This window comes from Scardinius erythrophthalmus, assembly GCF_964197995.2.
Source record: "Scardinius erythrophthalmus genome assembly, chromosome: 4".
Classification (NCBI taxonomy): Eukaryota; Metazoa; Chordata; class Actinopteri; order Cypriniformes; family Leuciscidae; genus Scardinius; species Scardinius erythrophthalmus.
Window position 1 is genome coordinate 6894137 of NC_138224.1, and position 16542 is coordinate 6910678.

Consider the following 16542-nt stretch of genomic DNA (forward strand, 5'->3'; position numbering starts at 1 on the left):
ATTTCTGTGTGTGTAGAGGGAAGTCTTGTGCAGGCATGCACCTGAAACAAGCATCTGTCAAATAAAGGATTTGACACAAGGCACCACTGACGAGGAGGCTAAAGGGTTAATGCAAATAACTTAAATGTATGGGTGAATGTGTCAAAAGAAACATATTACATGGCTGCAGTGAACTCTTGGCACTCTTTGGGGATTTGCAGTGTTTCTCTAGTCTGAAGTCATTGTGGAATTTCACACAATTTTTACAGATTTTTTTACTAAAGTATATATATGCAAAGTTTCCAATTTCTTCATTAAGCACGTGCAAATAAATACCTTATTTATTCAGCTTGCACAGCTTGGACACAATAAACTAGCTAACAGGATAACCAATTCACTTATGTGATTTTCTCCATTATTGCGGCTTTGAAACACTTAACACTTCCGGCTTGTGGTTTACTTACAGTGGTTTGAGTTCAACTGTAGTGGCTCTAAAAACTGTAAATGTTCGGGGCCAGTTGCAGCACATCCTGGTTTTTCTGGGTAGCTCTCTGTCACTGTAAAATGGGAACGGCAAAAAATGTTGGCTGGCCATCGAGGAGTCTCATCAACTTTATCATGGGTCGCTCATACCCAAAATATTTTTGTTGTTGTTGGTCACTATACCTTGGGAAATTCACTACGTTGACCATATATGGATTGTCTCATTATAGAATACCTTATGTATGCCAAACAGTGCAGACAGATACATGGTCATTTGTCATCAACAAATGTAATTATATTTTTCATCTTGATAAACTTGTCCTAGCTGGTTTCATATTTGAGAAAGCGTGCTATGCTAGCAGGTTACAGAGTCTGAGCTGTCAGTTCATTGCACCGACCAACCTGTCATCGAAATGACAGATGGCAGCCAGGCCTAAATACATCATTTATCAAGGCCAGGTTCAAAGAAATGGAGCATTTCTTAGTAACTCTTCATTTTGCACACTATTGATATGAAAACAAAACCTATGGTTAGAGCTAGCGAGTGCATCAATAAATTGCACAGCTTATTTGCTGAACCAATGAACCAATACTGTTACCAATAAAATACAATAAATAGTATTTTTTTTTACCAGAAATGATCAGCACATGTTGTGGTAATGATGGTGTTTGATACTCTGTGGTTTATAACCACACACCCCTCACAAAAATTGGGTATTGCCAATATTTTTTAAAATATTTTTGATATTGTAGTCTGGAGCTAATTTGTCGTGTGTGTGTGTGTGTGTGTGTGTGTGTGTGTGTGTGTGTGTGTGTGTGTGTGTGGTTCAGGTAAACCCTACGTTATGGGGACAAAACATCCCACAACGATGGCAATCCTTGTCCTTGTGGGGACATTTTTTGGTCCCCATGAGGAAAATAGTTCATAAATCAAGTGATGTTTTTTGAAGATGTACAAATGCAGAAAATTTTCTGTGATGGATAGGCTTAAGGTTAGGGGATAGAATGTACATTTTGTACAGTATAAAAATAATCATTATGTCTATGGAAAGTCCCCATAAAACATGGAAACCCAACGTGTGTGTGCCTGTGCCTGTGCGTGTGTGTGTGTGTGTGTGTGTGCGTGCGTGCGTGTGTGGCAAAGACTATACTTGAATTATTACAATTTAAAATAGAAACTAAACATACTTGGTACTTAACAAAAAAAAAATATATATATAAAACTTTTTTGTCTTGTCTTAAGTGTGCCTGAACATGTCCAGAATACATCAGTTTTTTCAAAAGGCTTCTAACATGTGTTCTGGAAGTGTCATGAGGTGAGATGCATTAAACATGAAGCCACGTAGATCTATCAATCCTGCTGAGTGGCCGTACCTACGCCTTTTGTAGTTTGTATCCTTGACAAAGTGTTGCTGTCAGTTGCCAAACACCCGTCTATCACATTACATCAAAACAACCATCTAACATGATCACGTTACAAACTCCCAAGATGTGTTAATTACACTAACTGTTGTGTTTGGCATTGCCGTGTCAAACAGAGAGCGAGTTCTGTGTTTATTTTAGTATAAAATCCAGGCTAATCGCTACTGACTCCCAGACTTCACGTTAATAGTCTGAGTTCTGTTTTATGGCACCAAGACACCTGACTTTGATGCTTTTGAATTTTTAAGTAGCAATTAAAATAGGCTTGTAATCATGCCTGGTTTGGGGAAAATCATCCCCAGTTGCAATGTTATGGAAGGAAATTCTGTTAAAGTCTGTGAGATGGAAACTATAACTTCCAAGTCTTAAATCTTAAGGAATTTAGACCTTTACTGGTGTTGTAATCCCTCTAATGGTGCCAACAATTTTGACTTGCACATTTATTATATTAACTTACACTTCATATAAAATACCCTTCAATGCGCTGGCTGATTATCAGAACTTACCAGAAACACATGCCGACTGAAAGAACTGTGTTAAGGGAGGTGTTGACACCAGCTGCCATGAAGGCCAAACAGCTGCAATGCGTCCCTTACACTGAATAACTCCATCATGAGGCGCTGAACTTTTGACAACATGACATGAGCTAGCATGCTTCATAAGACATGCTAAATGTGAACTGGAGTTAACTAGCTTGTGTGTTAGTACTCTGAGCTGACAGTTTACATAGCTTGTCTAGCTTTCAATACTGAAAGTCTGAAAACCTTCGACAAAAAACAACCAATAAATCATAACGTAATGTGTGAAGTTGGCATGCATCTGCGGACATTTTCTTGATTGCAAGAAATGCCACAGCTTGATGTGTATTCAAACACTGCAGGTCATGTCTTACATCTTACAACCATTCAGAACTAACCCGAGATGTGTGCGAACTCAGCATGAAGCCAGATGTAAGTTAGTGCAGGGTGCTGGTCAGAGATGGAGTGTCCAGACAGGGGGTCTATTTGCTCTTTTAGGGGAACATCTGGAAGCAATTGGACAGCATTAGGGTTTAGACACTCTTCTTTGAAAATCCTGGGTGGATTTCTTCCGCTGGCACACTGCCTCCTAAGCCATCCTGAGTCCATCAACTTGGGTAGCTCATGTCTTCTGGATTTATTCCATAAGATGCATTTGATAGCATGTCATTCTGCAATTTGCTTTCAATGTGCAATGCATTGCTTTGAGAGCAGCCACTTTAAAGTGGCTTTTACCTTTTTTATATTGTGTTCTCCTTTTCATTGTAATAATTCTAGTCGGTAGTATTTCTCCAGTTGAATGTATGCACATGTTTCAAATTCAAACAATAGCCAAACAGTTCATTGTGTGCCTGAATAGAAAACTCTTTGATTCGTTTTCTTCCAAAAGCAAAATCCCCACTCCATATGACTGAAGTATTCAAAGTATATCAGTATCTGTTAGCTCAGATCAACGATTCACTGTAGATTGTCTTGCTGTTCTGTAGTTAGATACATGGCCCTTGCATTATGCTCGAGGTCTAAAGCGCATTTCAAGATTTCAGTCCCAGTCTGACAGGAAATAAGACCCTAAAAATGAGAAACTGGCTGTTCTTTCTGAATGTATTGTATTTTGACGGATATAGCAGAAAATTAATATTGTGTAAATATGTTAATCTTTCATTGCAAACTGGTCATTGAGCGGATTAGTCTCAGAACCTGATTTCACAAAGTGCAAAATGTTCCTAGATCCACATCTTTGGTCAACAACATTCCAATCAACCAATCAGATTTGAGGGACAAGTTAAAAGTTTATGTCTAGTTAGGCTTAGTTTAGGCCAGGGTTAGGTGACTCTGATTCTGATTTTAGGGATACCTTATGGGTATGGTTAGGTCTAGTGGTAGGGATATGGGAATCCTTACATGTTTGGACAGGAATGTTGTTCAAGAATCAACAAAATATGTTGACCCGGGAATGCATCTAACTCTGCAAAAACAGGATGTGCGGATTAGTCAATGCACGCTAAAATATTCCTTGTGAATGTTGAGCGTGCAACTCCAATATTTCCATTATCTAGACTGTGGTGCGACGTGTGCAGGGCTGAACACTGTGTTAAATGGTGCATTGGGTGGTGTGAAGGCTGTTGCTAATCTCAGGCCAATCCTCGGGAGTTAAAAGCTCAGGGAGTTGTAAGCCTCCTTGGCCAGTCTTAGATGATGTGCGTAGGTGGTGAAGAAGCCCCGATGTCGAGGCCACTGACACAGTGCTGTGCGAGATTAACACCTGTCATACATGGGCATGCTATTCTGTAGATGCACAGCTAGGTTTGAACTTCAACTGTAGTCGAAAATTAGATATAAATATGAATGTAAATTATTTTTATTCGTCGTTATATCACCTCTTGGAAGGAGGAAAAGTTTTCTGCGCAGAGACAAACAAAAAGTCCATTTGTATTCAGACCTAAACTGACCTTTTGGAATGACTCTGTGTTTATGTGGATTAATAATCCTGAGGCAAGTGCAGAGCTGTGCATCGAGTGGCCTAAACCAGTTAAAGGAGATCAAGGACCAGATTTTGACGCCTAATGCTCCCATGTCCTGGAATTAGAGTTCAATGAGAGTGCTGGTTTATGTAGTTTGATATTATGTCATTTTGAAATATTGGCTAGATAGAAAGCCAGGACCTTTGTTTTCCAATGAAGAGAGAATCTACTACCAATATAGAAAAGGTTCATGCATTGATATCACAAGACTCAGGTTATATAAAAAGCAATTCCTTTTTGCTCAGATCAAACTGATTGCCCAGGACAGTTTGTGTGAGAGCCAGTTGTGTGTAAATGAAAGGAATTTCTTGATGTAGTTTTCTGAGGTAATTTACTTCTGAGGCTATAGACTTGTGAGCTTTTAAACAATGCTCACTTGTGAAGCATTTAGTCAAGGAGGTTGTTGGGCTGTTATCTATCGCCTACAACGCATCAATTTTGGCTGAGGAGGAGCAGTACTAGAATAAACAGGGCCCAGGGTGATTTAATAACAATATCCCTCTGATCTGCTGAAGATCAGTCCACTCCTAGAGCAATTCTTGATTCTGTCCCAACCCGACAAACAATCAAGAATTCAAATATGCTGAATGTGTTGTTTATTGCATAATTTTTATTGCCCGTAGAGTATGTGGTGCTAACATCGCTATCAGCACTGGCCAACAATTAAGTCTTAGCAAAATTGGAAAAACACCTGAGTTGGTGAGCTTGTAGAGTACGTGCCTAAGAACTCATCATTGCAATTTGTGTTTCGAACTTGATACCGCGTGAAAAGTCTAATCTTGTCTTGGACTTTTCTTAATTATTTGAAGTACACAGACAGCTTCTCCCTTCTCCGACCTAGTTTAAATGGATTAGAGCGTCAACAAATTTGGGCATTCTGAAGAAAGCAACCTAGAGTCCATTAACTGCCCTATCAGCTGACTAGGCCAATCACATGAACTTACAGTGTCATTCCAGGCGTTTCAAACAGTCTGGTGTGGTTTGGCTTGGAGGTTGTGTGTGGAACTGCCACCAAGGGAAATCATTCACCACTTAAAACATCTTCCTCTACTTTTGTGTCATGCACAATTTGGGTTGAGCAAAACAGTTCACAGGGAGTGATTTACACCACTGGTCGGGCTGTAGCGGTCACTTTACCAGCGTTTTTAACCAGGAATGTTGCCAAATGCAAAACATTTATCCAATAACAAGTAACTTAGCGTACATTCTGTTTGTGCATGAACTGTACTGAGGCCTCTTGATGTCCCCCTTACTTTAATTGTATTAAAGTCCCCCTGTAGTCAATAATTTTATACCTTAAAACTCATTTTTGATCACCAAAATTACATTTTTAAAACTTTTTTCCTTGTAAAAAAGAATTTCCATGCTTTTAAAATACCTTGAATGTAAACATTTTATATACGCGGTTCTATGAATATGCAAATAAGCCCCGCCCCCACTCACTCACACCAGCTCAGAGATCCACTCGTTGACGATCACACGTTGACGTGATTGGTTACAAGGTAGGATAGTTTGTGACGTCAGAAACACCAGCGATTTCAAACCGCATTTTTGAGGCTGTCTTTGGTTCACTGCAGTTTTAAGGAGAAAATACTCCTTCTATTGACTTCTAATTTAACTTCTAATTTGCACATGCTTTGTCTTAAAGCATATTAAAAGCACCACATAGACATATAAACAACATTAAAAGTTTGATTTTCACCACAGGGGAACTTTGAGGCATTCATCAAGGCCCACTGAGAGTCTGGGCACTTTAGTGAGTTTGTCTTTGCTTTATTTCATCTCTTTAAAATGAACAAAGTTGTAACCTCTCTTAAATATCCTTTAGACCTTTGTGACAATATAAATATTATTTTATCAAAATGTTTTTTAACTTCTAGTATTGCGCATTAACCATAACCATATGTCCAATTAAATCACTTAGAAAACAGCCTTAAATTTGTTAACATTTTACAGAATTACTCTTAGAGGAAGATCATATATCATTCACTGGTGATTCATTACGCAACTAAATATAGTGCTGGCAGAAAACATATTCCCTGGTTTTTTATTTATTTTATTTTTTATTGTACTTTAAAGGAAAAGTTCACCTAAAAATAGCAGTTCTGTTATTTACTCTCCACTGGTGCATTCTCGTGCAATACAAAATGATTTTTGAGGAATCCTTGCGCACAATAGTTCATATAAAGCACCATAAAAGCAGTTCAAAAGTCTTCAGAAAACCTCAGACATAGCTATTATGTGACTTAAAGCTGCAGTCCGTAGTTTTTCCTCTTTGTCGCCATCTCTGTTCGAAACCTGCAATTGCAGTTATTCGTGGAATTATCAACTTTTCTGGATCCGCCATCAAAATGATTAGTTTATTTTATATCAAGTGCTGCAAGAAAAGGCTATAAATCTCCACCTCTAACATCCTCACACGCAATATAGCCCTACTAGCCGAGACTCCTTCTTTATGTGTACAGATGTGACGTAATGACACAAAGACATGCTTGAATATTTTTGGAATTAAAAATATTATTACAAGCTTACCGTTTTGAATCGAGCTAAGGCAAGCAGATAGTTTTAAACACTGGCTGATTATGTACTTGCTCAAACATTTATTTTGGATCATTTTTAACCCAAAAAAGTTACGGACTGCAGCTTTAAGAAGACTTGGAAAATACTGTGGTGCTTTTATTATGTTTTGTGCTTTTTAGAGTCGTTGTATGCTGTAAACAGATTAATTGAAAAACAAAATGGCAGCATATTTATGGTAAAATGTGTAGTGGTGAAATGACTAAAGCGAATGCCTGATAAACAGCTAGCATGGAGATTTACATTGATTGAATGTGAGCTACTCCATAGTTCTACCAAAAAGACTCAGGAGGCAAAATAACGTAACAAGTATGCTTTTTTTAAAAGCCCAGCAAGCAAGTATTATGATATATAGTTCTTTGGCATAGGCCCCGTCCGTAGCTCACAATCCGAGGGTACGGAATCTGCATTTCCTGCCTGAAGACGAAGGCAGGGGCGCAGCCGACCCCATGAGGTTTGGGAAGGGACCATCCTGGTGGTGGTGGGGAGGATGGAGGGGAAGGAACCATCCTGTTGGTGGTGGGGAGGATGGAGGTGAATGTAGGCGTCAGCATCTGCGAACTCAGACATGTGTAAGTACCGATCTTTTATACTGCAAGTATTAGAACACGATTGGATAGATGAGAAGGTAATAAGTGACGTAACAATTGAGTCTTCCCGGCAGAACTTACGCTAAAGCTTTCGCTTTTGCAATTGGCATAGCCTACTGCAACTTTTTGCAGAGACATTGAGAAGCGTAGCTTGAGCGCAGCTCATTTGTGATGTTAGAAGAAAACAAAAAAGCACCATCTCCCCTAACCAAACATCTTTTTTTTTTTACCTTCCCGAAGAAGATTGTTTAAGCTGCTGTTCATCCAGGAAGAGGCATAAATGCACATCTGTGCTCCTGTGAGACGAGAACTTCCTGCATTTATGACAGAGTAAAGCACATAAACAAATATTTTTAGTGTGAGATTTTTAATGTGAGTTTTTGGGAGGAAGGCTTTTGGAAAGGTCCTCTGCATGGATCAAACCTTAAACTGTTGTTAGTTTAGTGAGGGATCGCATTAGCCGTGCTTCCCAGAAGGTCCCTGACAATGTTTACTGCACATGAAGAAACACAGCTAAGTATTTGAGAGCAGTTAAGAGGATGCAAAGGATTATCTTTTCAAACATGGTTGAAACAGATTCAAGTGCATGTGTTTCTAATACATCATTTGTTGTGCTATAAATTATGCTTTGAGAGAAGCCAGTTGATTTTAATGTGACTGAGTTGCTCATTATGGGCAATTTTTGCAGCTTAATGAAGAAGAACCCTTTTAAAAGCTTACTGGACGTACACAAACATAGCCGAGCATTTGATCGCACTTAAGAGGATGAAGAAGATTATCTGTTCAACCCTGGTCCAGAGTTCCAAGTAAATTTCCACCCTGCATTCACCTGAATGAGCCCAAATGGGAAGAGTAATTGACGTTCATTCCAGGATCTTGTTTTTGTACAATTTCCCCCGGAGGCAATGCAATACACTTTTTTTTTTTTTTTTTACAAATACTCTTTTGCACGTCTTTTGTATTTTTGGCCTTATTTGGATTCTTGACTTACTGCCTGAGAATTTAGTGCAAATTGTATCCCTTTGTGTCTAGCTTATTTTCCTGCAAATGAAAATTAGATTTGGTTTATCAAATTGAGCTTATTAGCTCGCCCTGAAATTAAGCTGATGCCCTGCTAAATTCTTTACTAAAGATGAAATATTATTCAATCACAACTTCAGTAATGGACGGAATTTGAATTGTTGTGAACTTCTAGCAACGTGATTTTGCCAATGTTCCTGGGTCAACATATTTTGCTGATCCTGGAACAACATTCCTGTCCTAACCATATCCATATCCTTAAACCTAACCCTACCCATAACTTACCTAACCCTATCCCTAAAATCAGAGGGAAATGATACACTGGTTCTAAGCCTAAACTTGACATAAACTGTAAACTTGTCCAATCTGATTGGTTGATTGGAATGTTGTTGGATCATGGAACATGTTGTTCTGGGAAAAGTCACGTTCACCCAGCAAGTACAGATGCAGAAAGTAATTTTCTACGCCGCTGCCTGTAAGGTGACTTTGTCATGCCCCTCTTTTGAATAATCAACGTGTAATTGCAGGCATTACCCCTGCCAAAAAGTGAAATTAGTGATGCTTATTGGCCGATAATGAGGACAGAGTGATTAACAATCTCTTCTGAGCACCGTGTGTCCCTCCCTCATATGCTTGTCCTGTCCATTAAAGAGATCTGCGGCAAACAGCAAAGGTCAGACCTGAAAGTATGCACAAACAATGGGCTGCAAACTTGCACTGTGGAGCAATGACGAATTAGATAATTTTCCATAAAATTCAGGTGAATTACTCTGAACGCAATGTCAAATGACATAAGATCAAACATTCCTGGAGAACAAAAAGTCTTTGTGTTCATTTCGTCACCAAAGTCTAATTTAAAACCAATCGTTTATGTAACAAACCGAGCATCCCATGACATTATCACCCACCATGCCAAGACCTCCCAAACCCTGCGGTTCTTCAACAGAAAGACATGTGGTTCAGAAAAAAGATACAGAAGTACCCGGGGCAGCGTAAAGATCGGGGAGCACACTTAATATTTATTTTCATTGAACATCTTGCCATTATGGCCCTTTGATGTAGCAGCTGTAACCGCTGACTGTCTGCATCACCTCTGTCTCACTGTATCAGTGTCATCATTAGTCTTCAGTTGCTGCACTTTGCACTGGAGTCTGTAGTTTAGTGTCACTTACAATTTAACCACTCTGGGTTTGACACTAAGATGTTTAGCAGCGGGCGCCGTGGCTCACATTCTCTTGTTTTATCAAAATGATTTAGAGTGATCCCAATACACAATGGAGAAAGTGATCTCAAACAAAACACGAAAGCAACAAGCCACTGTCTGGTTATTCAGGTAGAACCGAGGAGGAATGCATAGTTTTACTGTGATGTCTAGCTGTAGTAATGAGTTGGTACCCATGTCATACTGTACTAGGAAAGTAATGCATCTGATAATTGCCAAGCAAGGCCTACTGCTTGCTTACTGCTGAAAGGAAAATTGAAAGGCTATTAACTGTAATTGTTAGCATTATTTGGGAGACCACAAGTCTTACCTTATTTAGCATGAGAATCTGCACTAAATATTACAAACGGCTCACAGAGGACAGACCTCCTTGCTTGATGCAATATGGAAAAGGGCCACAATGTGTTTAAAGAATACAGTTGTTCACCCAAAAATGAAAGAAATGCCTTTAAAGGAGAAGTGGTAACACTTTACAATAAGATCATTTTAGTGCATGCAATAACTAACTAACAATTAGCAATAGATTTGTTTCAGTATTTTTTCATATTTGTTAACATCATAAAAAAATGTTGTTCCATGTTGGCTCAAGTTAATAATATGGTTATACTTTATTTAGATGGTCCATTTTAGACTATTCTACTAACTAGTAAATTCTTAACTAAATGTCAACTTGCTCTCTAAACCCAATACAAGTATTAGTTAATTGTAGTATTAACTAATACTATTAGTATTGTATTAGTTAAACTGTAGAACACTTAGCAGACTGTTAGGTTAGGGTTCAGGTAAGTGGAAAAAGTTGACGTACTTGTAAAGTTACTTATAGTCAGTCGAAGGTCTGTTTGTTGGCGGAGCATCAAAATAAAGTGTTAGCAGATATTAAGCAGACCGTCTCTAATGAGAGTTAGTTGGCATGTACTGTAGTTGCAAAGTTACTTATAGTTAGTAACATGTCTAAAGTGGACCATTGAAATAAAGTGTTACCGATACAGATACAACTTTCGAGTATAAAAATGTAGTGGTAAATGTAGAAATGGTCATTAATAAATGCTTTAGAAGTATGTTAGTTCATGTTAACTAAAGTTTTGCATGCTTTTTCATTAATCCTTCAAAAGACTTATAAAGTATTATAAAGGTTGACTTGTACACTGTATTTTTTAAGTGTGCATGAGGAACAAGTCGAAATGTGAGTCATTCTTGAACAGCTCTTGTCCCTATTAACTATAAATGCATGAAAAAAAAAATAATTCAGTACAGAAATAAAACTTATAAAGGTGAATAAACTTTAAGAGCTCGATTACACTTCAAACAATGTCTTATCTTTTATACCATGTACACTTGACAAACACAGCTTGCCTCGGGGAGTTTTGCACTTTGCGGTTTCTGTTTCATGCCATTGCTCTCAGTCATGAAGCAGAACACACACCGGGCCAAATGGATGCGCCAGGCGCTCAAATAAACATGCCATAAGGGAGGCCCAGCAAACTTCATATCACCGCAGGCCATCTTTCAGCGCACACCCAATAATGCTCTGTCGCCATGCAGATGTGTTGGGGAAGTGCCACCATTTTTGTTATAGCATGTCAATAATGAGCTTCATGAGAATTCAGTGTTGTCACAGGGCCATTTGTTAATTCCTTTGTTTGCTACTGTAAGGAAACCGTTTTTCCGAGTATGCGCTTACAAAAACGTCTCCTGTTTCTTCACAGATCTTACAGGTGAATCTAGTGATGTCCATCTTGCTGTACGTGATGTTCCTCGCGTACCTCTATGGTATCTCGGCCTCTACGATGGACAAGCAGCGGCCCACGCAGGACCCCATCAACACGCTCATCATAAAGCTCCTGCAGGCCGACATCAGCCGCAGCCGACAGAAGCAGGACGCCCGCGACGCGCTTCCATCCCCCACCTTAAACACACCCGCAGTGACCGACTACAGGGAGAAAGTCAGCTCGACCGTCTATCAGCCCGTGACGGACATCTCGTCGGAGCTGCTGCGTCAGCACAAGCGTTACAACTCGCCACGCGTGCTCCTGAGCGAAAGGCCTCCGCTGCAACCGCCGCCACTCTACCTAACCAACGACTTCGTCAGTAACCAGGACGGCAACAAGACACGGCAGAAGCGCTACGCCGAGCACAAAAGCTACAGGGCCGAGTTCTCCGTGTGCGACAGCAAGAGCCAGTGGGTGACCGACAGGACTACGGCCGTGGACATTCAGGGACGACCGGTCACGGTTTTAGGGTCCGTCAATGTGGGACGCACGGACATAAAGCAGTACTTTTACGAGACAAAATGTGAGACCGCCAAGCACAACAAGGGCAGCTGTCGGGGGATTGACGAGAAGCACTGGAACTCGCAGTGCAAAACCTCGCAGTCTTACGTGCGCGCGCTCACTCAGGATAAAACTTGGGTGGGTTGGCGCTGGATACGGATAGACACCTCGTGCGTCTGTGCGCTCTCACGCAAACACCGCAGGACGTGAAAAACACTGCAGCAACTCAACCACTGTCTTTCTATTGTTCCCTGTAAATATATAAATATAAATTATTATTTAAGTTATATGGAATGCATAGAATTTATACATGTCTATGTATAATGTATAAATATACTTGTTATTTATTTAAGCTGTTTGCAAAGAAAAATCTTTTTAAAAAAAAGAGAGAGAATGAGAGAGAGACTTACAAAAACATGCAATGGCGCTAAGCTACAGGAGCATTGCATGCTGAATTGTGCCTTGCTCACGTAGTCAGAGGACATGTCACTCCACTATACCTGGACCTTGGGAACAGTTGCAATGGAAAACACAGCTCACTCGATATCATATTAACTTCAGTATTGTTCAAGAAAACCTGTTTTTCTACTGAAACAGGCTGTCAGTATCTGGGTAAACGAATCACAGTCGGGATGTTGTATGAAAATATGTAAACATACAGTATATGTGTATCAAAACTGCATGAAATACCTAAGAAATATATATTTTTTGTACACCATGAAAACATGATGGAAAAGAATCGAAATGCATCTAACACTGGAATATTAGTCACAATTCTAGTAGAAAAAATGGACCAAAAAGTGCTATAAAAATTTGGTTTAGTATTTCACAAATTCAATCTAGGCAGTGTATTGATTCTAGATGGCCTTCTGGTAGTATTTAGGCGTTATTCACAACATCATTTTAGAGGGCAAAGTGGGGACGAAAGCAGCCAAGTATTAACTTGTAAGGGTCCGATGATGAAACTACTGCTCTCTATCAGTAATGCTGAAAAAGGCTTCTCAGCAGATGGACGAGCAAAGACTCCTCCTACTGGCCACGCCCCTCATCAGAAGCCCCGCCCAGCCTGCCAGAGTCCAGTGTGACCACCACGACCACCAGAAATAAGCTTAGTGCACTTTTAGCCTCTTTTCGATCACCCACTTTGATCAATTGCTACTCTGCAAACTTAAAGAGTGAAGCCAGCATGAATAGGGGCAGCATGTAAACAAAAGGACAAATAAATGGGCCATTGCTAATGACACTGTAGTCTTACACAGAGGTAAAGCTGCCTTAAGACGATGTACATACGTGCAGAGCTGGGATTTGAACACGTAATCTCCCCCTTAAGAGGGTTTCCCTCTTGTCAGACTCATCTTAGGAGATAAGCATTTCGCCGGTGTGCTGCGGCTATAAAAAGGCCTGCCATGCTTTCCTTCTGTACGTTTATATAAGGAGACCTACTCACTCGATAGTGTTGAGACACTAAGGTGAAGAGATTCCTATGATATCTGCAGTAAGATGTGTAAGCCTCTTCATCAATTTGATTAAATATACATCCGAGCAGATCATGCTTTGTACTGCTTCACAATAAATATGATATACCCAAGACAACACGAAAAGCAAAGCGTGAGGCATATAGACAGCATGTTCGGGGTCATACGAAGAGCATTTTAAAAGCCAGGCAGCTGCGGCTCGGCTTTTGTTCGGGCTTATCTTTGTGACATGTGACTCAAGTCACCTCTGAACTGTCCAAGTGTCCCCAAGGAACATCATGTAGAACCCAACATTTGTGAGATTGATGTTATTTTTTAGTTACCCACACATATTTACTTCTCTATCAGCATAGCAAGATAAGCCAGAATGAGGTCCAAACCCACTACATCAAGTGAAGTGCCAAGACTTTGTCCTCCATGTCCGAACATAAAACTTTATTAGCATGCAATCGTTTATTATGATGTGGCTATAAAAAGATTGACATCAAATTTGTTTTATTGCATTTTCATGCTTCACAAGAGGGTGGTTTGATAAAGGCACTAAAATCGAACTGTTTTAAACAAGCTCTGACTCTGTGACCGGATATCCAGTGCTTGTATTGGGTGTGAAGTTCTGAGACAGAGAAACAGAAACAGAACCACAGACCACCAAGGATACAACACATCTTTTTCGAATTCAATATCGTCCCGCTTCAGTTCGGCCCTCTACGGAAAAACAGGATAAAATGCTGAACACAGGACCTTTCAAGGATTCTGCTGGGAATGGCCCACACATTTGTCCAAATGCACTGCCTTTCCTGTAACACACATTATTACACTGGAACATGAGGATCCCTAAACAATTTTGTCTTTGCTCAGTCTTGGATGAGTTTCACTGAAACATTCCTATGTATTTGATGCTGTCTTGAAAAGCCCTGCTGGTGTCATGCATACTGTGTAGGATTCTTGCTGCTTTAAACCACTACAACCGACCTTATAATGGACCAACGGCCATTGCTGATACCCATGCTGAAAAGGAAACTGTGCCAAAACACACCAAACTCTATTTAAGGACTACATGCTTCTTAATAATATTCAGACAATTATCTCCGGTATGTCTAAATTGAGAAAGTCGCGAGGAAAGTCCCTATTTTAGTAAAGAAGAAAGACTTGTCTGCTTGGTGGTCGTTGTTTAGTGAAGTAGTTTTTTTTTTTTTTTGGCTGTACCCATTACCCATTGTTTGGATTTTTTTTTAATGTTATTTTATTTTTTGGAGAAAGAGAGACTTTCCCATAATGGTAATGTCTCTCAAAATGTCTTTCTCGTGCTGATACTTGAAGGAGTGCTGTTTATCTGGCCTACAACATCCTCCTCTGAGATTTGTCTGAATAAAGTTTTTTTTTTTTTTTTAATCTTCCTGCTGATTATGTTCTTTTGGGAATCTATGAATATTGGCAACTGTAGGGTTGAATATATATCTTCTCAATCATTCACAAATCCCCAGAAAAGAACCCAATGATGTTTCCCAGCCTCGAATTGAGAGATGATCTGTGTGTTTCTAATCAAACATGGATGGTCTATTTAAAACCATGGGGAAGGAGCATAGGACTAAACAACCTTCAGTGACCTATAAATACATTCGTTTGCCAGAACCCACAGGAAGAAAATAGCTCTGGGCCATGGTTAATTAGCATATAATCCTCTTGCGGTGTGTTCTTAAGAGCAAAGCCTGGGACGATGTGAACTTGAAAAATCACTGCTGAAAAGAGTTAAATGAGGTGAAAGGATAAAAAAAATGCCAGCGTTCTTTACATGTCCATATCAGTGTAATATAACCAGCTGTCAATATAGGGTACAATGACCTTATTTGACCACATTGGACACTTAAGTCACACTTTTTACAATACGTGAACGTCATTGCATCTTGAGTTCAAATCTGGAGCAACTAACTTCACTTTTCTGTTTTAATCAACTGATTATTTTTAACGGATGTATGAAGTAATTTCTCTTCAAATTTACACAGGTGTAAGTTTATCACTTTAACTACCGTCACTGTAGCATTTAAAAATCAGAAAGTGTCAATACTTAACTTAATCTACAGTTTAAAAACAGACATCTGTATGTGGAGAGTGAGCTTGTTCTGTCTTTAAATGCCATTTGTTATTTTTTATTATTTTCAAATGCAAATAACATTCATACATTTTTAAGTGTGAATTCAAGGCATAGTTCACACAAAAATCTTAAAATTCCTCATGTCATTCCAAACCTTTATGACAGACTTCTGTAGAATATAAAAGATGTTTGAACTGTTTTTGTCCATACAATGAAAGTCAGTGGGGTCCAAAACGATAAGTGTCCAAATACTTTTTAGAAGTGTTTAAATTAATAAACACACTGGCAATAACATGTTTCAGATCTTAAAAGTTCAAAGTGTTGTCAAAGTGATGTTTCAACCCTTGACCTTCACACCTAAACCATGGCGCCTCTGAAAGCTGTAGTGGTTAAAAGTAGTAAAACAATCCAAATCCTTTCCTCTGGCCGAAATCTACAACCTATACATTTTTTCCACAACAGACAAGTTCATTATATGATCTATATTGTTGGTTCGGTTTGCTGCTCACGTCTCAGGTTTCTGCTAAAATGCCTCTCTGTGTCACTCAAACACATTTCCATCAAATCATGTTTTGAAGCCTATATGCATTCCAGAAGATCCAATGACATCACTGAAAACAACTCTGACCTCTGTGTTTTTCTGCAGGCTGATTGCATTTGTTAGAAGGTGCTGTTCATTACTGACCTGTGATCAGGCTTATGGATTCTACATTACGGTCTGAGACAGGGAAGCCTGATTGTCGATCTGTCCGAACAGAAACCTCGTTCAGAAGTGCGAAGGAAACATATTGACATGAGGCAATTCAATTAATCAAAAGTGAAAGGACAGTTTTATTAGCACCACAGTGTTTTTTTTAGCAGCCTTGTGCAGAA

General features: G+C 39.4%; 1 protein-coding gene across 2 annotated transcripts in view; it reads left to right on the forward strand.

The window, feature by feature from the left end:
* ntf3 (neurotrophin 3) overlaps positions 1-14966 on the forward strand; it is a 37080-nt gene extending 22114 nt beyond the window's left edge. The window contains exon 3 of one of the 2 annotated variants that reach the window (XM_081363357.1): positions 11539-14966. In XM_081363357.1, coding sequence (XP_081219483.1) covers positions 11560-12312 — 753 coding nt within the window. In that variant the 5' untranslated portion in view covers positions 11539-11559 and the 3' untranslated portion in view covers positions 12313-14966. The remainder of the gene's footprint in view (positions 1-11538) is intronic. The other variant, XM_081363356.1, reaches the window with a different exon arrangement.
* Positions 14967-16542: the final 1576 nt, after the last annotated feature.